The following is a 25,599-nucleotide window of genomic DNA, read 5'->3' on the forward strand; positions in this document are numbered from 1 at the left end:
CCCTCTCATGCTCGCTCTCTCAAAAAAAAATAAAATAAAAAATAAAAAAAAACTTAAGTAACAGCTGTTACTTACTGAGGTCTTACTATAAGCAGGTCTTGTGTTAAACATCATACTTACACCATTCTTTGTAATCCTTAAAACAAGTCTCTGAGGAAGTACTGTAAACCTGTCAGTGTACCATTATACACTTGAGTATTATATTTGTTACTGAGATTAAGCTGTAATCTGGGTCTCTCAAGTGTTCTAGTCAATAATGCCAGTCTAGGGTGGTCTGCTGACATAATGGTGAAGAATTGGTATTTTGATCAGGAAGCTCATTCCCAACAGGTAGCTATTGTAAGAGTTTCTGTTAGGTTTATCTTAATCAAAGGCCAGTGCTTTGCTAATTAACATACTCAATGTAAGAAATGGGTTTTTATTCATTAAACAAAGGGGGGGGGGTGGGCACGCCTGGATGACTCAGTCGATTGAGTCTGACTTTGGCTCAGGTCACAATCTCATGGTTCGTGAGTTTGAGCCCCACAATGGGCTCTGTGCTGACAGCTCAGAGCTTGGAGCCTACTTCGGATTCTGTGTCTCCCTCTCTCTCTGCCCCTCCCCCACTTGTGCTCTTTCTCTCTTAAAAATAAACATTAAAAAAAAACTTCAAGGGACGCCTGGGGGGCTCACTTGGTTAAGCGGCCAACTTTGGCTCAGGTCATGATCTCACCATTTGTGAGCCGGAGCCCTGCGTCAGGCTGTGTGCGGATAGCTTGGAGCCTGGAGGCTGCTTCGGATTCTGTGTCTCCCTCTCTCTTGGCCCCTCCCCTGCTCATACTCTGTCTCTCTCTTTCTCAAAAATAAACAAACATTAAAAAGCAATTTAAAAATTTAAGAATCTGGTTTTTATTGATGAAAATAGTGACTGTTATGAAAGCCTAATGCTTCAAGTTGGTGCATGTTGGGGAAATTAGAAGTACTTAAATATATTTGAGACACTGTCCACAATATCATGATACAGATGAGTGATTCACTGAAGTCTGTGGAGCTTTACTATTATGGATGATAATGAAGACCAGCCCTGAACTCTGATGCATGTCATTTGCTTGATCCTGGCTTTAAGGCTAACAGAGTCCTGAATCTGAAATCTTGGCACCTGCTTCAAGTGAACCTTTAATGTGTGAGGTGGTGGTTGGACAGCTGGGTGTTTGGACAACCTATATAGGATGCATAAACTATGTGTGCTTTCTAAATAGTAATCATTTTATACCTAATTAAGAATTTTATAGAACCAGAATTGTTCTTCACTATGTGGGTGTTCTTTGTTATGTTTAAGTCATAGCAACCAACCATAGCTGGAGAAACTTTAACATACCTTATCTGAACATAAACTTGCCTGACTGTATCCTCCACTGCAACTTTTTCCTTTTTGGTGCCAGAATTCCTGAGTCCACTATCACTGGATACTTGCGCAGCTCTGTGCCATCACCATTGGGTAAAATCTTAAAAATGTTGTTTGCTTGCTAATAAATATCTAGTTAATAAATGTATATACAACAGAAGTTGATTTGAAACCTTTAGGTTGTAGAGAGTAGCTAACCTTCATTGACCTCAAATTTCATTTGCAGATACTGTATCTATTGAACTTCACTGCTCCTTGTATGCCAGATACTTGCTAGTAGTCACTTTGTTTCTCATAGAGAACATTATTTTCCAGCTAACCTCTGATGCCTGTTTGTCTCTACCCCCACTCCACATGCCTGGTTTTGTATGGACAGAAAAACCACCTGGGACAGATGAGCAACATGTGTTACAAAAATAGAAAGGCTGTGTGTGTGTGTGTGTGTGTGTGTGTGTGTGTGTATTTTATACACACGTTTGTAGTTGATATATATGTACGTACATATAATATATATATGCATTTTTTCAGTTTTACTGCCTAATACACTTCCATTGCCTTGAAAAGGCTCAGGAATAATATATCTATGTAAAAAGAATTGAGCTTGGCTTATGTATCCTTAAATAGGGCAGATTCTAGGGCATTGTTATTAAAAAAAAATTTGGTGAGTAAGATCTTAAAAGTTCAGATCCCAATAAACACCATAATGATCACGGATATCTACGTGATTAAAAAAAAGAGTCCTTGACTCTGGCAATTTTCTCTAAGAATTTATCCTAAGGATATGGATCAAAGATTAAGCTACGGTGATGTTCCTCACAAAGCTATGTATAATGGTTAATAATCTAAATGTCCCACACTGTAGAATACATCACAGTACATGTGTTACACATGTACACATTAAGTAATGGGAAGATGAGACAAGGAAAAGATGGGCAGAAGAAGCATTTTTACAGCTTATCAACATAGGAATAATTACCTTGACAATATGAATAATTGATTTTCCTTTCTTTGAAAAAAATTTCCTAGTGCCTCAAGTCTTACATATCATGATGGTAACAACAGGATGGCAGCTTTGTTGGTGGTGGAAGAATACTTATATACTTATTAATGAACAAGACATTTCCTTAATTGTCACCCCAGGCAGATCACTGACAGCTACCTTACTTCCCCTGTAATTCGGATTTATTTTTAAAATTTACTAAGAGCCTTTTATGTGTTTTATTAATGTTGTAAGTATACTACAAAACTTTTTTAAAACAAAAAAAATGTTTTAATGTTTATTCATTTTTGAAAGACAGAGAGACACAGAGCACAAGCAGGGGTGGGGCGGAGAGAGAGGGGGACGCAGAATCTGAAGCAGGCTCCAGGCTCTGAGCTGTCAGCACAGAGCCCGACGCGGGGCTCGAACTCATGAACGGTGAGATCATGACCTGAGCCGAAGCCGGATACTCAACCGACTGAGGCACTCAGGCGCCCCACAAAACTTCTTCTAAAGCACAATTAATAGGGGAAAAATGGTTTAAATTCACAACCTCTTTGGATGGAGGCATCTGACTCATACTTATCTCAAACTTGTTTCTTCCCAAATGCTTTCACATATGCATTATCCATTCCACTTACATCACTAACTCCATGCTGCCTGACATCCACTGCATTATGTACAATGTAATCAAAGGTAATTACATATAGAAAATTAAATTGGGCAACTTACCATAATCTGTCATTTCAAAATCACCATTTATGTTTTTATTGTATGCCACAACTTCTTTTGGAATACTTTTCAACAGTACACTTCTATAGACCTACAGGTTAGAGTGGAAAAAGACTGCTAAGTCATAAAGATGCACAGTTTAAGCAAAACCAAAATAAGAACAGAATGTCATGCCAGTTAAAAGGTATTTGTCTGTATTGGTGATAATCAAGGGCAAAATGTTACTAGGCTGGTAAATATAGATTATAGCAACCATCTTAGTAGAGGGGATATGGAAACAGAGCCTACCACCTAACACTGCCACTGTAGTTTACAAAAACTAAACACTGATGAGCAGGTTTTGCCAAATAAAAGCAACTTCAAATATCTGAGCTTGTTCTTCCTTTTAATTCCTTGCATAAGAATCATTTGATTTCATTAAGGCTTGTTTTCCTACTCCCATCCCATTCCCATCTCCTTTCAGATGGCCACATGAAAATCTGTTTCCCTTCCTTCTAAATTCTTTCCTACCTCCAAGACAGCTGAAAGGCATAATCCATTTCCCCTCATCCTACGGGTGGTAGGTATGAGAGGATATTTAGGAAGCTATGGCTCGGTCCATTTTGGACCCACACTAACTTCACCTTAATGATCTTTAGGGATAATCTGGACCTTTCTAGAATCTATTCCTGAAGGATTTTTCTGAAGAGGTCCAGACACTCTTAGCCTATCAGAGGATATAACAAATGCTTGTACTTGGCTCTTCCATGTATTTTAGAGCATAAAGAAGTGAAACTCTATGTGGGGCTCTCTTAGAAGGGGGTGTGACTACCAGTACTTAAGCATGGGATATCTGAGTAGCTACATCACATCACATCTCTCTTCCTAAGATGGCAGATCACCAAGGCTAGAAAAGAGGTCATTATGCTCCCTAGAGCTCAGCAACTAAGCTCCTGAGTGGTCAAAGCCTTAAGGTAGCCCAACTGTATGTTCTTCAGCTGTAATAATAACAATATGGAACTAATAGTCATTAAATACTTACTATGTGTCCAGCCACTAGGCTAGCATTTTATATTTCCATGACTGAAAGGTTTTATAGGATTTTTACCATGGCTATTATAAAATGACATTATCAAATATGCTTGGTATCTATTTAAAGATTCAAACATTAAGATTCTTAGTAGGTGGCAAATGAAGCTAGACTTGAGCTAATAAATCCTCAAATTTCACGGGATTTTAAATTTTTTTTTTTCAACGTTTTTTATTTATTTTTGGGACAGATAGAGACAGAGCATGAACAGGGGAGGGGCAGAGAGAGAGGGAGACACAGAATCGGAAACAGGCTCCAGGCTCCGAGCCATCAGCCCAGAGCCTGACGTGGGGCTCGAACTCACGGACCGCGAGATCGTGACCTGGCTGAAGTCGGACGCTTTAACCGACTGCGCCACCCAGGCGCCCCATCACGGGATTTTAAACATCATTAGAGAATCAAGTCCCACACAATTAGAGAATATTATTATTATTTAAATTTATTTTTTTGGTAATCTGTACACCCAACATGGGACTCAAACTCATGACCCGTGAGATCAAGAGTCACGTGCTCTTCTCAGCCAGCCAGGCATTATTATAGATGATTTTCATTAGATTATTTATTTTAAAGTTTACTTATTTTGAGAGAGAGAGTACGTGTGCAAGTGGGAAATGGGCAGAGGGTAAGAAAGAGAAAAAGGCAGAGAGAGAAAATCCGAAGCAGGCTCTGCACTGTCAGTGCAAAGCCAGATGCGGGGCTCCCACAACCCTGGGATCATGACCTGAGGTGAAATCAACAATCAGACACTCAACCAACTGAGCCATCCAGGCACCCCTAGATTTTTTATTAAAGTAGGCTCCATATAGTACGTGGGGCTTGAAATTCACCACCCTGAGATCAAGAATCTTATGCTCTATAGATTGAGCCACCCAGGCACTTCCCTTCATTAGATTTTTTGTAAAAAATGTCCCCACTCAACAAATGAACAAATAAATGGAATAGGAAAACACATGACAAATATATGCAAATATATCGATGAGTATATAAACAGCCAATTTCCTGGCTTTTACTGAAATTTTCTTTAGAGTTTAATGATATCCACTAAACCAAAAAATCTAAAGTACAGTAAAACTATAAAAGAAGTTTACCTTTTCTATGACTTGTCAACAGAGAACTAGTACAAATCTATTTTTGGACGGGAGGAAAAATGTTACTCACATGACTGTTTGCCTGGGGCTGATTCCTATAACTTTTCATTATTTCTTGAAAAGTTCTTTCTTCTTTTGTTACCTAAGGAAAAGTAAATTCTGCATTTATCAGTTGCTCTTAAAAGAAAAATGGCTCTGAACAAAAGCTTCAATTATAGGTTGGCAGTGAGAGCAGTCCTGCAGAAAGTCATTAACCCCAGGCCAGTCCATGACTAAAAACCACTACCATTTATGATTTTTTTACTACCTTTAAAGTACAGGCTTTGTGGCCTGTGGGGACTCAGCTAATAGCTTCATTAATCAAAAGCACTGAGATTGCTATGGTATCACTTTACTGAAAATACATTTCTTTTTATAAAAAGAATGATACCAGAAAACTCCGATCTGCCGCATCCCCGGCAGTCTCTGGTTTTACTGACTTTTAAAGTACCCTCTTAAAAGTAAAGTAGCCACTTACTAAAGGATAAAAAATGTCTTATGGTGATTCACAAGAAAACTGAACAATTATTACAGGATTAGGTTTTTAATATTTTAGGACAGACTATATGGTTTCTAATGCTTAGACAGAAAAGTTATGGTGGTGGCCAAAAGGAAGGAAATGAATTGGTGATCCATAACAGTATCCCTTCCAGTCTATTTGTTATTATAAAATTTACTTAAATTACTCCTTCTCTCTGCTTTACTGTCCGTTAGCACTAAACCTGTTCTTCCATAATGATGAGCTAAAAATGGCAAAGCCTGAACTCTGAGAGTTCCATGGAAAACACAAAATATTAGGTAATAACATTTATTAATCTCTATTTTGTATAGAGATCTTAAAGGCATTGTGAGAGAGGAGTCAAAAGGAGTTTGAAAACATGTCCTCTGCCTCAAAAAGCTTAAGAATTAGGTCTTAACTATGTACATCTGCTAGTACTGCCAGTGTGGTCAATATGGTTCAGACCAAAGTTATAGATGATTGTTTCAGGTATATCAGAATTTTAAAAAGCAAGTAAGATATACTATTTTATGAATGAAAGCATGTTGTAGCACCTAGAAAGTAAAATGCTTTTCTGAGGTGGTGCAAAAAATCACTGGAAAGCAGTATATTAGAGAAGCTATTTTATGAAGTATAAGTTCATTAAATTATGAAATAAGAAATCCTAGGGTGCCATTTATTAATTGTATAACTGACCAAGTTACTTTCAGCTCTGGGCCTCAATTACTAACCTACAACATAATGATCATTTTATTGTAAAGTATTAGATGAGAGGGGTCACAGCGATGGGGGTAAAAATGATGTTCACATTAATAGTATGGAGAACCATTTATACAAATGGTCTCTGAGACCTTTTCCAATTTCTTTACAACCAATGTATTCTTATGATGTGGGAAAGCTGATTATTACAAAATGAAATGGAGAGTCCAGAGAATAGATGCAGTAGCTGGAATTTACTACTTAACAATAGTGGGCATTTGAACAAACTAACAATTAAGTGCAAAAGATTTTCACTTTGTGCTTCAAAAATGGGTAACTAGGGCAAAGAGCTTCCCCCAACTTATACATTACCTTTGCCATGATGTAAAAGGCACAAAGAAGCAGCTGATCCAAATGTCGGTCTTTCATTAGATCAGGGCAATGAACTAAAGTGAATTCAAAACATGTCCATATCTTCCTTCGTAACTCATTTGAAACATCCAGTTTTAAACATAAATCTCGTAATCGTACACTTGCTAAATGATAGACCTAAGATGGAAGGTAGCACATTGATGCAAAAAAAACCCAGTAAATAATTCTTCGAATTTATGTCTTACCATGAACATGGGCTTTCAGGCCAAGATTAACAAATACCTAGGCTGTTGATAAATGTATGTAAAATTACATAAAATTTCTGTTCTATAGTACTAGTTCACTGGCAGGAGACTTTAATTCTCTTCAGAAGACTGTCTTAAAAACTCTTTTGGAAAAGATGTCCTCTATCCTGTCATCTATGTAAAGTAAAAAACACTAAAATGCAAGATTTACTTGCATCACGATCATTATGAATACATAATTTTTCAAGTGTTCAGAAATCCCCCATACCTTTTTTTGTTCAGAAAAGATTACTAGGAAGTCTAAAATGTCAGATAATAGGGGTGCCTGGTTGACTCAGTTGGTGGAGTATGACTCTTGATCTTGGGGTTGGGGGTTCTAGCCCCATGCTGGGTGGAAAGATTACTTGAAAGTAAAATCTTTAAAAAATTTTTTTTTTTTTTAATTTTTTTTTTCAACGTTTTTTATTTATTTTTGGGACAGAGAGAGACAGAGCATGAACGGGGAAGGGGCAGAGAGAGAGGGAGACACACAGAATTGGAAACAGGCTCCAGGCTCCGAGCCATCAGCCCAGAGCCTGACGCGGGGCTCGAACTCACAGACCGCGAGATCGTGACCTGGCTGAAGTCGGACGCTTAACCGACTGCGCCACCCAGGCACCCCAAAATCTTTAAAAATTTTTGAAAAAAAGTCAGATAATAAAGAACTAAAATGTTTGATTTCAAGAATGAGTCAGAAAGCAAAACCATTTAAAAAATGTCCCCTATATTCTACACTGTTTTTATGAGCACATAAATGGAATATTAAAGTAAATGAGATACAAGGTTTTTTGTTTTTGTTGTTTCTAAGTACATCAGAGTAAATTTAGTTCAATGCCCTGAACCTTTCATATACAACTTTTATACGAATTGATAACTAATGCAAATGACCTGAAGGTCCTGCAAGATTCTAAAATGGCTTCCAATCATCCAGGAAGCATTATGTTTTACTGTTTTAAAAACTGGTGACCCTGCTGTGGTATTTCTAAATCACACTATTCTGTTTGAACTAAGTCTTCAAATTTAAATGTTCAGGGAAAAAGAGTCAGGCATCCCTTACAGCAAATTATTTTTGGGGACGCCTGGGTGGCTCAGTTGGTTGAGCATCTGATTCTTGATTTTGGCTCAGGTCATGATCCCAGGGTCCTGAGATTAAGCCCAGTGTCAGGCTCTGTGCTGGGCATGAAGCCTGCTTAAGATTCTCTCTCTCCCTCTGCCCCCTCCCCCGCTCTCTCTCAAAATTTAAAAAAAAAAAAAAAAGTATCTTTGGCAGGAAAATAATCCACAAATAAGAGTTTAAAACAAATATAAGCTATCCAATACACTAATCTGATAGTCAAATGGTAGACTCCAAAGCCACAAGTGATTCATTTTATAGCAAATTCATTTTTTCTGCATCCTATCCCCCTGTTTCTAGTCCATCTGGCCAAAAGATAAACAGAATCCATTTGGGTCAGTGCAGTGGGAAAGATGCCAGAACTTTACATTTGTCACAGAAAATAAAAGATAATGGCCCTAGTTAAAAAGATTAAAAATAATAAGTCATTAAGTAATATTTGTTAAGTATCTTTTACAGAGTTGATCCAATGCCTTAAAGAAACACATACTCTGGAAGTCTGATTCTGACAAAAAAATTCAGAGTACATTCTATTCAGTCCTGGAACACCAGCACCACGCTGAATTCAGCATAGATAATAGCTGCAACTTACTCAAGGAATGGTTATTTTGAATTCACTATAGATACGGACACATATGTTCTTTTTTTTTTTTTTTTAACGTTTATTTATTTTTGAGACAGAGAGAGACAAAGCATGAACGGGGGAGGGGCAGAGAGAGAGGGAGACACAGAATCTGAAACAGGCTCCAGGCTCTGAGCTGTCAGCACAGAGCCTGACGCGGGGCTCGAACTCACGGACCGCGAGATCATGACCTGAGCCGAAGTCGGACACTCAACCAACTGAGCCACCCAGGCGCCCCACGGACACATATGTTCTTTATACAGACATCCTATTCTCTTTTAGGATAGAGTTTTTCTAGTTTCTAATCTATGCCAAACAGGTTATAATTAAATGGAAAGAAGGATGCCTGAGTGGTTCAGTGGTTCAGTCAGTGAAGTGTTTGATTCTTGATTTTGGCTCTGGTCATGATCCTGGGGTTGTGAGACTGAGCCCTGCATTGAGCTCCTCGATGAGCATGGAGCCTGCTTGGGATTGTCTCTCTCTCCCTCTGCCCCTCTCCCCAGCTTGCACTCTCTCTGTCTGTCTGGTCCCTCTCTCAAATAGATAAATAAATGGAAAGAAAAAAACCCAAGATTCTGAAATAAATGCAGAATTAAAAATTCAGAACTAGGGGTGCCTGGGTAGCTCAGCAGGTTATGTGTCCGACTTGATTTTTGCTCAGGACATCATCTCACAGTTTGTGGGACTGAGCCCCACATCGGGCTGTGCACTGACAACGCAGAGCCTACTTGGGATTCTCTCTCTCTCCCTTCCTCTGTCCCTCTCCTGCTCGTGCTCCCTCACTCTCTAAATAAATAAATAAACTTTAAAAACAAAAACAAAAAACAGGCCTTATATAGGCACAAGGTGGAGGCAGCAGTCATGGAGGCAGAGTAGAGGAGGCAGTGGGAAGTAGAGAAAATGGCAAGTCTCTCAAGAATTATGATTAAAAAGACTAGAGGAAATAAATTTAAATTTGCATCAAAAGCAATTTGGAAAGATAATTTCTTAAAATTTTTAAGTCTTAAACCCTAATCACAATGCTAAGACAAAAAACAGTGCTTTCTTTTTCCTTCACAATTTTTTTTTAACGTTTATTTATTTCTGAGAGAGAGAGAGTGTGAGTGGAGTAGGGGCAGAGAGAGAAGGAGATAGAATCTGAAACAGGCTCCAGGCTTTGAGCTGTCAGCACAGAGCCTGATGAGGGCTCGAAATCAGGAGGCTTGAGATCATGACCTGAGCTGAAGTTGGAAGCTCAACCAATTGAGCCACCCAGGCGCCCCTCCTTTATAATTCTTGAGAATGGGCTAGCCAGCCATGTAGTTATGGAGTAGACTACAGAGGTACTTTCGGTTCTGGGATTTATTTTAGAGAAGAATCATGTTTGGTTATAAAAATCTAATTAACTTACCTGTCTTATCAGAAGTTGACAGTGCTTGTAAAAATGGGTAGGGCAAATTGAAATTATTTCTATGTTAAATCTTTCAGTCCTTTTTCATTAATACTACAGTAATGCATGTATTATAATGGAAACTGGTCAAATCTTAATTTAAAAGGTAACACAGTAAGGGGTGCCTGGGTGGCTCAGTCCATAGAGCATGTGACTTTTAATCTCAAAGTCATGAGTTTGAGCCCCACTTTGGGAACAGAATTTACTTAAAAAAATAAATAAAAGGTAACACATTGGATTTATGATAAAAACTGTGTAGCCACCCAGTATTCCACCAATTTTTATAACAATTCTTCAATAATTTAAGCTTATCTGTAAGATCCAAGAATCACCTGTCCCACAATGAACTCTAATCTACAGCAACCTAACACAATGTAGTTCCACTAAATTTCAGAGGATGGCCAACTGCTAAAAGTGATATAAGAACATAAGTTGGTAGGATATATAAGTTATATCATGAAATGGAGTCACACCATATAAGCCTGAGTCAAACACAGTTCACCAAAATCATAATGTTTTCTTAAGAGGTCAAATATGTTTCTTTTAAAAGGGTAAACGTATATTACCTGATGTCAAAGCTGACAAAGATACTACAAAAAATATAGACCAATATCTCATGAATATTGATAAAAAAAAACCCTCAACAAAGTACCAGTAAACTGAACACAACAGCATACCCTAAAAGGATTTTACAGTGTGATCAAATTATGATTTATTCTTGGGATGGAAGGATAGTTTAACATAGAAAAACCAATTAGAGTAATATACTACATTAACAGAATAAAGGAAAAATATGATTATCTCAATTGATGCAGAAAAAGCAACTGACAAAATCCAAAATGCTTTTTTCTTTTTAAATTTTATTTTCTAATTTTTAAAAATTTTTATTTTACACAGTGAGAGTGTGAGCTGGGGAGGAGGCAGAGGGAGAGAGAGAGAGAGAGAAAGAGAGAGAGATAAACTTAATCAGGCTCCATGCTTATGGCAGAGCCTGATGTTGGGCCTCAATCCCGTGACCCTGTGATCATGACCTGAGCCGAAATCAAGTGTCAGATGCTCAATTGACTAAGCCACCCAAAGCCCCCCCCTTTTTTCCCCATAAAAACACTCGATGAACTAAGAATAGAATAAAACTACCTCAACATGATAAATGCCATATATGAAAAATCCATAGCTAACATACTCAAAAGTAAAACAAAGAAAAGAAGAAAGCTTTTCCCCTAAGATTAGGAACATGACAAGGATGCCCAATTTCAGCACTTTTCAACATAGTACTAGAAATTCTAGCCAGAGCAATTAGGCAAGAAAAAGAAATATAAGGCATCCAAACTGGCAAAGAAGTAAAATCACCTCTGTGTGTAGTTTACACGTGTAGAATACTGGAAAACTCTAAAAAGTCCTTAAAAAACGTGAGAAATAATAAATGAACTCCACGAAGTTGCAGGATACAAAATCACACAAAAATCTCTTTCATTCTTATACTACCAACAATGAATAATCCAAAAATAAAGAAAATGATTTCATTTACAATAGCCTGAAAAAGAATAAAATACTTAGGTATCAACTTAACCAAGTATATAAAAGTGTATACTGAAAACTGCAAAATACTGCTGAAAGAAATTAAAGAAAGTGCAAATAATAAAACACTGCATGTTAACTAAAAAACAAAAAAGCAAAACAAAAAGCTCAAAACACAAATAAATGGAAAGACACCCCATGTTCATGGACTGGAAGACTTTTTTTTTTAAATGTTTACTTAGTTTTGAGAGGTGGGGGGATGAAGGGGGGGGTGGGACAGAGGATCCAAAGTGGACTCCATGCTGATAGCAGTAAGCCTGACACGGTGCTCAAACCCATGAACCACAAGATCATGACCTGAGACAAAGTTGGACACTCAACCAATTGAGCCACCCAGGTACCCCTGGACTGAAAATTTAATAATGTTAAGATGTCAATACCAGTCAAAACAATCTACAGATTCAATGCAATCCTTATCAAAATCCCCATGATGGGGTGCTTGGGTGTCTCAGTTGGTTAAGCATCCAACTCTTGATCTCAGCTCAGGTCTTTATCTCAGGGTCGTGAGTTCAAGCTCTGTGCTGGGCTCCATGATGGGCATAGAACCTACTTAAAAAAAAAAAATCCCCAAGATGTTTTTTGCCGAAATAGAAAAATCCATTCTAAAAAGAAAAAGAAAAATCCATGCTAAAATTCATATGGAATCTCAAGTGACTCTGAATAGCCAAAATAATCTTGAAAAAGAAGAAAAAGTTGGAGGTTTCACATTTCCTATTTCAAAACTTACTACAGGAGTACCTGGATGGTTTAGTCAGTTAAGTGTTTGACTCTTGACTTTGGCTCAGTCATGATTTTATGGTTCATGAGTTCAAGCCCTGCGTCAGGCTCTGTGCTGACAGCATGGAGCTTGCCTGCTTGGGATTCTCTCCCTCAAAATAAGTAAACTTAAAAAAATTTTTAAAAAGGAAGGAAATTCTGAATGATGCTACAACATGGATAATCTTGAAGACTTACGCTAAGTGAAATAAACCTGTCACAAAAGGACAAATATTGTATGATTCCACTTATATAAGGTACCTTGAATAGTCAAATTCATAGTAGGATGGTGGTTACTAGGAGCCAGTGGTGGGGAGAGAAATGGTGAATTATTGTAATTGTTTGGGACAGAGTTTCAGTTTAGGAAGATGAAAAAGTTCTGGAGATGGATAGTGGTGAAAGTTCCTCGACAATATGAATGTACTCAATGACAATTTTGTACTTAATGACATTTTTGTACTTTTAATTTTTTTAAATGCTTATTTAATATTTTTGAGAGACAAAGAGACAAAGCGTGAGCAGGGGAGGGGCACAGAGAGAGGGAGACACAGAATCTGAAGCAGACTCCAGGCTCTGAGCTGTCAGCACAGAGCCCGATGCAGGGCTCAAACGCACGAACCGTGAGATCATGACCTGAGTCGAAGTTGAACGCTTAACTGAGTGAGCCACCCAGGCCCCCCGACACTTTTGTACTTAATATACACTTAAAGATGGTTAAGATGGTAGATTTTATGTCCATTTTACCACACACCCAAAAAAGAAGGCTAAAATTGCTGTTAATCTTTCTTGCATTGATTGAATGACATTTTATTTTCATTTTTTAATTTTTAAAAATATTTATTTTTGAAGTTTATTTATTTATTTTGAGAGAGAGAGAGAGAGAGAGAGAGAGAGAGAGAGAGAGAGAGGCAGGCAGAGAGAGAGGAAAGGAGAGAACCCCAAGATGGCTGCATGCTGCCAGTGCAGAGCCTGACGGGACACCGAATCTCACCAAGTGCGAGATCTTGACCTGAGGTGAAATCAAGAATTGGATGCCACAACTAAGCCACCCAGGTGCTCCTTAAATATTTTAACTAATCTCTACACCCAATACCCAATGTGGGGCTCAAACTTACAACCCTGAGATCAAGAGTTGCATACTCTACCAACTGAGCCAGGCGGGTGCGTCAAATGAGATCTTTCTAGATGTCATAAAATCACATACCTTTCTATAAAACAGTGCTAAAGACCCAGTTCTCTTTGGTTTGCTTATTCCAGCTGTATGTGCCTCTTGTCCTTTAGTCAGATGGTTCTGTTTTGGAGAAGCACCAATTAATGACTGAGCAGTAAGTGACACAGGACTCTCGACTTTGGACTCCTGAGTTGTGTTCATGGAAACTGGTATCAGTGTGATCTCTCCAGCATCATTTGCAATACCTAAATGTATAAGCAAGAATTCTATTTTAGAAATAAGTTGCATGTGGTCCAGAAAAACTGTCAATTATCTACCTACCTACCTACCTACCTACCTACCTACCTATCTACCTAGCTATCCAAACACAGGAATAGATTAGAAAAGAGGAAAGCTACAAAAATTGTAATTCTAGGTTATAACACTCTTGTTTTCTATTTCTGCTCTGAAACAATGTTTTCTTTTGAACTCTTAAGGAGATGTTTGTAATTAAGAAAAAAGATTTTTGCTTAACACGCTCATTTGTAAAGCTCAGATAAGAAAATAAGTCCAATGAAAAGGGTGGTAAATTCATGAAAGTATGAAAATTCAAAAACCAGTATAAGTTCAAAACAAAAAAAAAGGTGGAATACATAAGATTTTTAAGGCAGTAAAACTATTCTGTATAATACTATAATGGTAGATATATGTTATCAGACTTTCATCAAAATCTATAGAAGTGTACATCAACAGTGTACTTTTATGTAAATTATGGACTTGGGTCATAATGATGTGTCAATGTAGGTTCATCAGTTGTAAGAAATACACCATTCTTTGGTATATTGATGGTGATGAGGTCTGTGTGTGTGTGGGCAGTGGGTATATGGGAAATCTCTATACCTTTTACTCAATTTTGCTGTGAACCCAAAACTGCTCTAAAATAATAAATTAAAAAAATGGTATAGGTTAAAAAAAAAAAAAACTGGATCAAAAAGGCCATGTGATTCAACCCAGCAAGACATTTCTTAAATTACTAACCAACTCAGAAAAAAAATAAAATAAATACATTAAAATGTTACCGTGCAATGGGATTGTAACTTTATGTCCCGTTGTCCCTGTGACTATGGCTGTGGCCATAGTTAGAAGACTTTGCCCAGGTGGAATTGATAGATTTTCAGCAGTAATGCTTGAAGAAGGAGCAATTTTCAATTTTGTTCCTTCTGTTATGATCCTGTCCATAAGTATTTCTTTTGGGGGATCTTCCCCAAAAAGTCTTCTCTTAGCACTCCCTGCAGTAGGAGAACTGTAGCGTTCATGGACAGAAATTGGAGACAACGGTTGCATATCTAATAGAGAGAAAAATAAATTTAAAATAGTTTGATATGTATTCTAAACTAATAAATCAGGTTCACTCATTCACTCAAAAAATAGATACTGAGTTACTATATGCTAAGCAATAGGTATTCAGCAGTAAATAACATGGCTTCTATCTTCGCAGAATATAGAGTATAACAAAAGAGGTATGAAAAAGTTACTACATGTGAAAATTATGATAGCTCATCTTCCTGGTTTCTTGAACCTCTGCCTACTATTAAAGGAGCAAAATATTAAGGGTAAAATAGAAGCTGAGAGGTAGAATGAGGTGACCACTAAATTTGAGCAGTCTAATTAGCTTCTGTCTCCCAATCTTATCTAGTAAATAACATCTGAGAAGGAAAAATCAGTGATTTGGTTCACAGTTTTGCCCCCTCCTACACACCCATACTTCAAGCAGCTTAAGGCAGTAGCTTCGGCTTTTTCTTTTGTTTAAGTAGGCTCCACGCCCAACATGGAGCCCAACATGGGGCTTGAACTCACAACGCTGTGGTCAAGACCTGGGCTGAGATCAAGAGTTGGACTCTTGACCTACTGAGCCACCCGGGTGCCCCTATGGCTTTCTGATTTAGTAGGTACAGAATCATCTTTTATAAGCTCACGAGAAGATAAAGATGAGCAAAGGTGATAAGACTCTGTTTAACTTGCCTTAATCTGAGGGTTGGCAGTAGTGTGTTGATTAAAAGATTATAGATTATATTTAGTTTTCAACGCTATCCTTCCATAGGAGTGGCTTTCCCTATATACCAAGTGTGTAAAGGTTCTCCTAGCCCCTAAAAACCCTACATCTTTTTCCACAATGCTTCCCCACTTTCCCTGACCCACTGATTCTTTACAGGTATATAATATACTTTTTATTTTTATCTATTTATTTTTTAATGTTTATTTTTGAGAGAGGGACACAGCATTACTGGAGGAGAGGCAGAGAGAGAGGGAGACACAGATGCAAAGCAGACTCTAGGCTCTGAGCTGTCAGCACAGAGCCCGACATGGGGCTCGAACTCACAAACTGTGAGATCATGACCTGAGCCAAAGTCAGACGCTTAACTGAACCACCCAGGCGCTCGTATTTTTTATTTTAAAAGTTTTTTTTTTTTTTTTTTAAGTAATCTCTATACCCATTGTGGGGCTCAAACTCACAACCCAAGATCAAGAGCTACACACACCACTGACTGAGCCAGACACTCCTATGGTATGCTTTTTTTTTTTTTTAAGTGTATTTATTTATTTTGAGAGAGAGAAAGCGGGAGTCGGGGAGGGGCAGACAGAATCGCAAGCACTGACAGTGCAGAGCTCAATGTGGGCTTAAACCCCACAAACTGAGATCATGAATGACCTGAGCTGAAGCTGGATGCTTAACCAACGGAGCCACTCAGATGTCCTGCCTATAATGTGCTGTTTAAAGTGAAAGCATTTCAGGGCACTTGGCTGGCTCATCAGTGGCACATGTGGCTCTTGATCTCAGGCTCGTGAGTTCGAGCCCCATGGTGGGTGTAGAGATGACTTATTAAACATGTTTACAAGGTATAAAAATAACTTCTGGAAATGATTTGACAGCTCTCTGTATTAATAAGGTGAGAGGAGAAACAGTTATGTCTTAATAAAAATCTCTGCATTTCTGGGGCTTATGAAAACAGCTCTGATTTCCCAACCTCAGTGGCAGATAGAAAGTTCTGTGGTAACTCCCGTGATCACTTAATAGGAGTGTACCTGGATCCTTTATACATAAGAAATCCAACACAGCCCTTGAATCTGACTAGGAATGTTTAAGCCGACATTTCAAACAATTTTTTTTGAAGTTTATTTTTGAGAGAGAGAGAGAGAGACGGAGTGTGAGTGGAGAGGAGCAGAGAGAATGAGAGACACAGAATCCGAAAAAGGCTCCAGGCTCCAAGCTGTCAGCACAGAGCCTGACACAGGGCTCAAACTCACAAACCGCAAGATCATGACTTGAGCTGAAGTCGGACGCTGAACCAACTGAGCAATCCAGGTGCTCCTAAAGCTGACATTTCAAGAGAGGATTCATATTATAGCCATGAGGTTAGCTGCAAACCCCTTCAAATTATCTTTTCTTAGCACAGAAGTGGAAAAGATACAGTGAACAACTCTTTACATTTAATAAATACAGAAATTAATATTATGTTTTTTTCTTCCTAGAGTCAAGGCTCAATATTGTTTTCTAAGGTTTTTCCATTATTTGATTCTCTTGCCTGAACCCCTATGAGAAAATACTTTTTTCTTCTACTTATAAAAATAATATATGCCCTATATGTTCACAGCAGCATTATTCATAATGGCCAACAAGTGGAAATAATCCAAATGTCCATCAACTAACGAATGAACAAACAATATATAGCATATCCACACAATGAAATATTATTCAGTCATAAAGATGAAGAGCTGATATATGCTGAAATATAAATAGATCTTGAAAACATGCTACATGAAAGAAGCCAAGCACTAAGGCCACATATTATATGATTCTATTTATATAAAATTCTAGAACAGGCAAATCTATAGAGACAAAAAGCAGATGGTAGTTCCAGGGGATTGGGTGGGGGAACTGGACAGTGACTGCTATTGAATATGGGGTCTCTTTTCTGGGCTGATGAAACTGTTCTGGAATTAGATAATGGTGAGAATTGTAGAGTCTTATGAATATACTAAAAACTACTTAACTGTACATGTTAAAAGGGTGAATTTTATGGTATGTGAATTATAACCCAATGAACAAAAGAGCTCACCGAAAGAAAATTCTTAGAATACCAAAAAACTGTAATATAGAAAGTAACATCCACTCAAAACACCACCATCTGGAGAGAATCATATTTGGGTGACCATTATTCATGATCTTAGTTCTGAGATGTCTAGCTAGGCTGTAAACACACACACACATATAAAATATAAATATGTATGCATACATATACATATATATATTACAGTCAAGGATACATACACATATGCACACATTCTCACACAAACTGTTCATACTTTGTTCAGTTCCAATATGCAAGAATTTAAGTTACCATAGTTTAGTTAAAATAACAGCCTAACAAAATGGTTCAAATTTCAGTTTCCATGATGTACTAACTATAACTGCATAAACAAACTTTAGTTTACAAATCATTATATAACTAATAGATGTGAATCATGATCAGTAACTAATCATGTTAATTCTTTCAAAGTCTGTCACTGATTGGTCAGGGCACATCTGCTATTCAATTCATGAGCACAGGAAAGCATACAGTTATGTTGTTTCTTTGTCTCCAGTGAAAAACCCTATGTGACATTTTATAAAAACAGACACATGAGGGGAATCATCAAAAAAAAAAAAAAGTACGGGGGTGTTGGGGTGGCTCAGTCTGTTAAATGTCTGACTCTGATTTCAGCTCAGGTCATGATCTCACGTTCGTGGCATCAAGCTCCACATCAGGCTCTGTGCTGAGCATGAAGCCTGCTTGAGATTCTCATTCTCTCTCTCTCTGCCCCTCTCCCCAGCTTGTGCTCTCTCTCTCAAAATAAATAAACATCAAAGAAAAAAAAAAAAGAAACCTTAAAAAAAAATTGCAACAAAGAAATGAAAGTGATAATGCTGAAACTGAAATTAATTTAGAACGTCAGTAAAGTTACAGAAGGAACAACTGACTCTGGGAATACTGACTCTGACACTGTTCAAGAGATTAGATACACAGCCTGAAGAACTTCCTGAAAGTGAAATTCGTTGACATAATTGAAGAAAGTTGTTGAGATTAAAAGGATGAAGATATCCAACAGAAAGTGATGATGGCAAAAACTTCACATTTGAGGAACTCTCAGAGATATTTCAAAGAATTAAACACACAAAGTAGGGTGCCTGGGTGGCGCAGTTGGTTAAGCGTCCGACTTCAGCCAGGTCACGATCTCGCGGTCCGTGAGTTCGAGCCCCGCGTCAGGCTCTGGGCTGATGGCTCGGAGCCTGGAGCCTGTTTCCGATTCTGTGTCTCCCTCTCTCTCTGCCCCTCCCCCGTTCATGCTCTGCCTCTCTCTGTCCCAAAAATAAATAAATAAAAAAAAAAAAAAAAAAAAAATTAAAAAAAAAAAAAAAACACACAAAGTATAAAATGTTGAAAGCTGATCCAAATTTAGAAAGGAACATGACAGTTCACCAAGGCACAGAAAAGATGCACATTCACCAGCATAAATTACAGGAGAAGGAGGTGGCAAGCACTGTTTAAACTATTCTTTGTAAGTTTGGAAAAAAAAAAAAAAACCACCAACAAGAAAACCAAACCACTTTTAGGGCACCTGGCTGGCTCAGTCAGTGGAGTGTGTGACTCTTGATCATGGGGTTGTGGGTTTGAGTTCCGTGTTGGGTATAGAGATTACTTAAAAATAAAATCTTGAAAAAAAAAAAAACCAAAAAGATGAAAAACAAACCACTTCCATTCTCAATGTTTCCAGTGCTTTATACTGTATTATGTAAATACTTTTATTATCTTTCATTTTGCTAAACATTAAGGACTCATAGCTTTTTTTTAAATTATCACTTTTTTAAAGTAATCTCTACACCCAATGTGGTGCTCAAACTTATGCCCCTGAGATCAAGAGTCACATGCTCTACTGAGAGCCAGCCAGGCGCCCCTAATGACTGATCATTTTTAAAAGTTTTGATGAAACAAATAGATAAATACAAGTTTTGACAAGATTTTTTTCCTTTTCAAAGGCTTTTATTTATATATTTTTAAAAAGCTTATTTATTTTGAGAGAGAGAGAGCATGAGCAAGCAGGGAAAGGGCAGAGAAAGAGAGAGAATCCCAAGCAGGCTCCATGCTGCCAGTGTGGAGCTGGACACAGCGCTCAAACCATGAGATCATGACCTGAGCCTAAATTAAGAGTTGGCTGCTTAATGGACTGAGCCACCTAGGTGCCTCTGGAAAAGATTTAAAAAAAAAAAAATTTTTTTTTTTTTTTTAATTTATTTTTGAGACAGAGAGAGACAGAGCATGAACGGGGGAGGGTCAGAGAGAGGGAGACACAGAATCTAAAACAGGCTCCAGGCTCTGAGCTGTCAGCACAGAGCCTGACGCGGGGCTTGAACTCACGGACCGTGAGATCATGGCCTGAGCCGAAGTCGGCCGCTTAAGCGACTGAGCCACCCAGGCGCCCCCCAAAAAAATTTTTTTAATGTTTATTTATTTTTGACAGAGAGAGAGAGAGAGAGAGAGAGAGAGAGAGAGAGAGAGAGAGAGAGAGTGAGTGAGAGACAGAGCATGAGCAGGGAAGGGGCAGAGCGAGAGGGAGACACAGAATCCGAAGCAGGCTCCAGGCTCTGAGCTGTCAGCACAGGGCTCGATGCTGGGCTCGGTCACAGACCGAGAGATCATGACCTGAGCCGAAGTCAGACGCTCAACCGACTGAGCCACCCAGGCACCCCTGTCTCCTGACAAGATTTTTAAAGGTCATTAAACAATCCTAATCATTCTCACTGCTTATGAAGACTGTTTTGCATGCACATTTTTATCATCTTGGACTACATGTAAAGCAAAGACTATATGTGTGCCTGCACACACATACACAAAATTATAGTTCAAGTTGGATCAAGAGCCATGTGAAGCCCGAGTACTTATTCATCTGAAGTTTGTTCAGGGATATGTGATCAAAAGATTTTAACTGATTAAAAAATTCAAGAAAAAATTCATATAATCCAGAGGATGCACACATCAGATGCACACATCATAAGAGAAAATAAGGACGAATGAACTAAAAATCTTCCCGTAAGGTTCATATGAACTATTTTAAGAGAGTATGGATAAGTTATTTCTTAGATGAACTTAAGCATCCCAAAGAGTTTTTTGCTCTGCTTCAAATACTTTTCTTTCTATAAAGACATACATAGAGAAAGAATATAACTTTCATCACATTTGAAAAGTAGGTATTTTGCTTATTTACAGTTTTCTGTTAGCATTAGGAAAAGTGTGTTTATTAAAAGGCTAAAATACTATTTCAACAACAACTGACATTGAAGTAAAAAAATATTAAAAAACAGAGTGAAAATCTTATTACTTTGATATGAAAAACTATACAACAAGCCACAAAAGGGTGTTAGCATAAGCCTCCTTTTACATTTTGTTTTATTTTTACTTTTAAGTAGGCTTCACACCCAATGTGGGTGTAAGTTTAAACCCATGACCCAAGTTTAAGAGTCCCATGTTCTATTGACTGAGCCAGCCAGGTGTCCCAGCCCCTGTTTATCTTTTAAATTTAAAAATTCTTTTTCATAAGCCCCCTTTTTTTTTTTTAAATTTTTTTTAACGTTTATTTATTTTTGAGACAGAGAGAGACAGAGCATAAACAGGGGAGGAGCAGAGAGAGAGAGGGAGACACAGAATCTGAAACAGGTTCCAGGCTCTGAGCTGTCAGCACAGAGCCCGACACGGGGCTCGAACTCATGGACCGTGAGATCATGACCTGAGCCGAAGTCGGACGCTTAACTGACCAAGCCACCCAGGCGCCCCCATAAGCCCCTTTTTCAATCTTGATGAAAAAATTAGATTTCATAATAATATATTAGCAAGACTTGAAATTTCGAGAAAATTATCTTTGTTATTTTTTTGTTTTACCTGTGTTGAACCTACCCCTTCGAAGACTCCCACTGTCAGTCCGAACTTCTTTGACCCTTGGATGCATTAGAGGAGACATCGGCATCATAGGAAGGTGTCCCTGTACATTTCCCCCATTTCCTGTTTCAAAGTTATTTGGGAATATAACCTGTAAAAAATAAAAACCTCTTGCTTTACATATAGATAAACCTACTGATGAAAACTTATAACAGAAAAATGAGAAAAAAGTCTTCTTCAACTGTTTTATTTCCCTTCTTTCTTCTTCACAAAATAGAACTTGCATAAAGTGCTCAATAGTTTGTGTTGTTACACATATCTCACTTAATTTTATAATTTATCTCCTTAAGTTTATTGACCACTTCTAGAAGTAAACTGATGAGGTAGGCACCATCTATTTCCACTTAAGGATGACAAAATACAGGCTTAAAATATGAAATTTGCCTGAGGGCAATTACTATTTTTTAAGTTTATATTTTTTTAAATGTTTATTTATTTTGGTAGGGGGCAGAGAGAGGGAGAGAGAAAGAGAGAATCTCAAACAAGCTCCACGCTGTCAGCACAGAGCCCAGTGCTGGGCTTGAACTCATGAACCGTGAGATCATGACCTGAGCTGAAATCAAGAGTTGGATGCTTAACCAACTGGGCCACCACAGGCACCACTAAAGTTTATTTTTTATTTATTTTGAGGGAGAGAGAGTGAGAGAGAAAACAGGAGTGGAGGAGGGACAGAGAGAGAGGGAAAGAGAGAATCCCAAGCAGACACTGTGCTTTCAGTGCAGAGCCTGACGTGGGGCTCAATCTCATGAACCATGAGATCATGACCTGAGCTGAAACTACGAGTCAGGCACTTAACCAACTAAGCCACCCAGGTGCCCCAAGGACAACTACTATTAAGTAACAGAGCAAGGGTTTCAACCCAAATCCTCTTTCTTCAAGTTCATTGCCTTTTTTCACTTTCCCAAGAGATTCTACAATGGAAGTATTGATGAATACTAAAGATTACACAGTTAATCACAGTTTGTTGCAAAAAACCAAAGATACATGGAAGAGAGATTTCAAGAAATCATTTTCTTTTCAGTTCTTCCTGGTCTTGGATAGTCCTTCCAGTAGTGTGGAATTAGGGAAAAATTCACCAGGTTTCATGAAGTATAAGACACAGAAAAGCAAAGAAAGATGAAAAGACAAGAGTTATGAAAGAGCAACACAGAGGTAAAGGAGAAAAAACTCAGTTTCTCACATGATACTAAACTGAAATGTGTGGCTTGTGTGTATTAGGCACAAATTTCTGATTTTTTAAATTCTAAATACTACTAATGAAAACCATTTAATTTTTTACATAGACATTTGAAAAATTAAATATGATAAAATTAGTGGTTTCTTAGATATGACTTCCAAAAGCACAAGAAATGAAAAAAATAGATAAGCAGGACATTATCAAAATTAAAAACTTTGTGTTCTAAAAGACTTGATCAAGAAATTAAAAGGCAACCCATGAAATGAAAGGCAAATTTTAAAAATCCTATTAACAGGTAAGGGAGTCATATCTACAATATATAAAGGATTCCTATAATTCAATAATAAAAAGACAAATAACCCAATTAAAAAACAGCAAAGGATTTGAATAGATATTTCTCCAAAGGAGATACACAAATGGCCAATAAGCACATGAAAAGATGCTGCACATCATTAGCCAACAGGGAAATGTAAATAAAAACCGTAACAAAATATCACTTTATGTCTACTAATGGCTCGAATAAAAAAGGTAAGTATCAGGGAAGAAAAAAAAGGTAAGTTTTACAGAAGATGTGAAGAAACTGGAATGTTCATACACTGATGGTAGGAATGTTAAATGGTGCAGCCACTTTCAAAAGAGTGTGATGGTTTCCCCAAACTGGAGGTACACATGACCCAGCAATTCTATTCCTAGAAATGTACCCAAGAAAAATAAAAACATGTCCATACAAAACTTGTGTGTGAACGTTGATAGCAGCATTATTCATAAAAGCCAAAAGGCAGAAACAACCCAAATGTCTATCAATTGATAAATGGATGAACAAAATGACATATTCAAATGACAGAGTATCATTAAGCCATAAAAAGCAATGAAGTGCTAATATATCCTGTAACATGGACGAACCTTGAAAACATAATGCTAAGTGAAAGAAGCCAGACACAAAGGACCACATATCATATGCTTCCACGTATTTGAAATGTCCAGAATACACAAATTAATAAAGACAGAAGTAGATTAAGGTTGCTTAGGGCTAAGAAGAAGGTGGGTGAGGAAAGTGACAGCTAAATGATACAGTTTCTTGTTGAGGTGATGGATATGTTCCAAAATTGACTGAGGTGATGGGTGCACCTATCCTTGAACGTACTAAACACTAAATTATATGTTTAAAAACAATTTTTTTTAATGTTTATTCATTTCCTGAGAGAGGGAGACAGAGTGTGAGCAAGGGAGGAGCAGAGAGGAGGGAGACAAAGAATCCGAAGCAGGCTCCAGGCTCTGGGCTGTCAGCATAGAGTCCAATGTGGGGCTCGAACCCATGGACCGCAAGATCATGACCTGAGTTGAAGTTGGACACTTAACTGAGTGAGCCACCCAGGCACCCCATAAAGCTATTATTTTTTAAAATGACAGGATCATCAGCCTTGCCCTGACTCACCTCTTCACAGGTAGGAACTTTGTTTCCTGAAGCCTGGAGAGCCTCCCACAGTGCAGAATCGTGACTCCACGCTAAACTCTCTAAAATCTGTTCTTCGATGCTGTTCAGGTGTTTCACCATGTCCCTGGAAAGTCCCTCCTCTGAGCGGATAACCACCTCAATAACCTGGTAAAGAGAAAATTGAAAAGGTAATATATGTAGTCTTAGTCATTTCTAGGCTTTCATGTATGACTAGCTTTGGTCTTATAAGGACACAGAACTAATGATATTGTTGAACTATGATTCAATGGCTGATCGATATATTTTAATTTAAAAGGACTTCTTAAGATGTCCAAAATACTTTCACATACATTTCTGTTTTTCATGTTTTCTTTTACACATGGAGAAATGAGGCAATGATAGGGAGAGACTGGTCAACCAAGGCCAATAGTGGAAGTCGGGTCTTGGGTTCTGAGTTCAGTGCTATTTTGAATTTATTCTCTTCTCAGACAATTCTTCCCAATAGATCAAGAAAATAGATGAATAATATATTTAAAAGGAATTCTGCTTATATTACATAATTCTATTTTAATAAGGGTAAATTCTAGAACAAAGTCTGTAGGTATATACACAAAAATATTAAGTGATTATTATTTATAATTAGGATTATATTGTATGGTTTTAATATTCACATTTATATGTACTTTCCTGTTTTTCTTCAAGGAGGCTATATTATTTATGTGGTTAAAGAACAAAGGCATTTAACTTCTTGAATGAAAAAAGGATGCTACAAATAAAAATGAATTGCTATCAGATAAGGTCAAAACCAACATTGTCCTTGAATAAAATTACTTATATTTCCTAACAGAAAATCTGAAAACACACATCAACAAGTATCGGAAGCAATTTTCCCTAAGACACTAAAAAAATATTTAAATCCCACTCAGCAATTCAAATGGATAAGCTTTCTAATGATCTGCATTTTCCATTACTTGAGACATATTTTAGGTATAAAAATTGAACTCTTCAAACTAACTTTTCTATAAATACTTTGAAAATAGCACATACAGCAAAAAATTAACTAAATCATACCAATAAGGGTAATGTAGTAGCATCAGTCTTAAATTCGGATACTAGGTAACATTAAATGTTACTGTAGTTGTGACCCTTATGTTGTGTAAGAA

General features: G+C 37.6%; 2 protein-coding genes across 6 annotated transcripts in view; one reads left to right on the forward strand and one right to left on the reverse strand.

The window, feature by feature from the left end:
* MANBAL (mannosidase beta like) overlaps positions 1-25,599 on the forward strand; it is a 298,459-nt gene that overhangs the window by 48,247 nt on the left and 224,613 nt on the right. The gene's annotated exons all lie outside the window — the stretch shown is intronic.
* Positions 1-25,599, reverse strand: part of RBL1 (RB transcriptional corepressor like 1) — a 66,502-nt gene that overhangs the window by 12,527 nt on the left and 28,376 nt on the right. For 4 of the 5 annotated variants that reach the window (XM_058685529.1, XM_058685528.1, XM_058685531.1 and 1 more), the window contains 7 exons: positions 24,437-24,601; positions 21,768-21,915; positions 14,874-15,140; positions 13,849-14,060; positions 6,862-7,038; positions 5,323-5,394; positions 3,096-3,186 (listed from right to left, as the gene is read on the reverse strand). In XM_058685529.1, the coding sequence (XP_058541512.1) occupies positions 3,096-3,186; positions 5,323-5,394; positions 6,862-7,038; positions 13,849-14,060; positions 14,874-15,140; positions 21,768-21,915; positions 24,437-24,601 (1,132 nt within the window). The remainder of the gene's footprint in view (positions 1-3,095; positions 3,187-5,322; positions 5,395-6,861; positions 7,039-13,848; positions 14,061-14,873; positions 15,141-21,767; positions 21,916-24,436; positions 24,602-25,599) is intronic. The other variant, XM_058685530.1, reaches the window with a different exon arrangement.

This window comes from Neofelis nebulosa, chromosome 9 (assembly GCF_028018385.1).
Source record: "Neofelis nebulosa isolate mNeoNeb1 chromosome 9, mNeoNeb1.pri, whole genome shotgun sequence".
Lineage (NCBI taxonomy): Eukaryota > Metazoa > Chordata > Mammalia > Carnivora > Felidae > Neofelis > Neofelis nebulosa.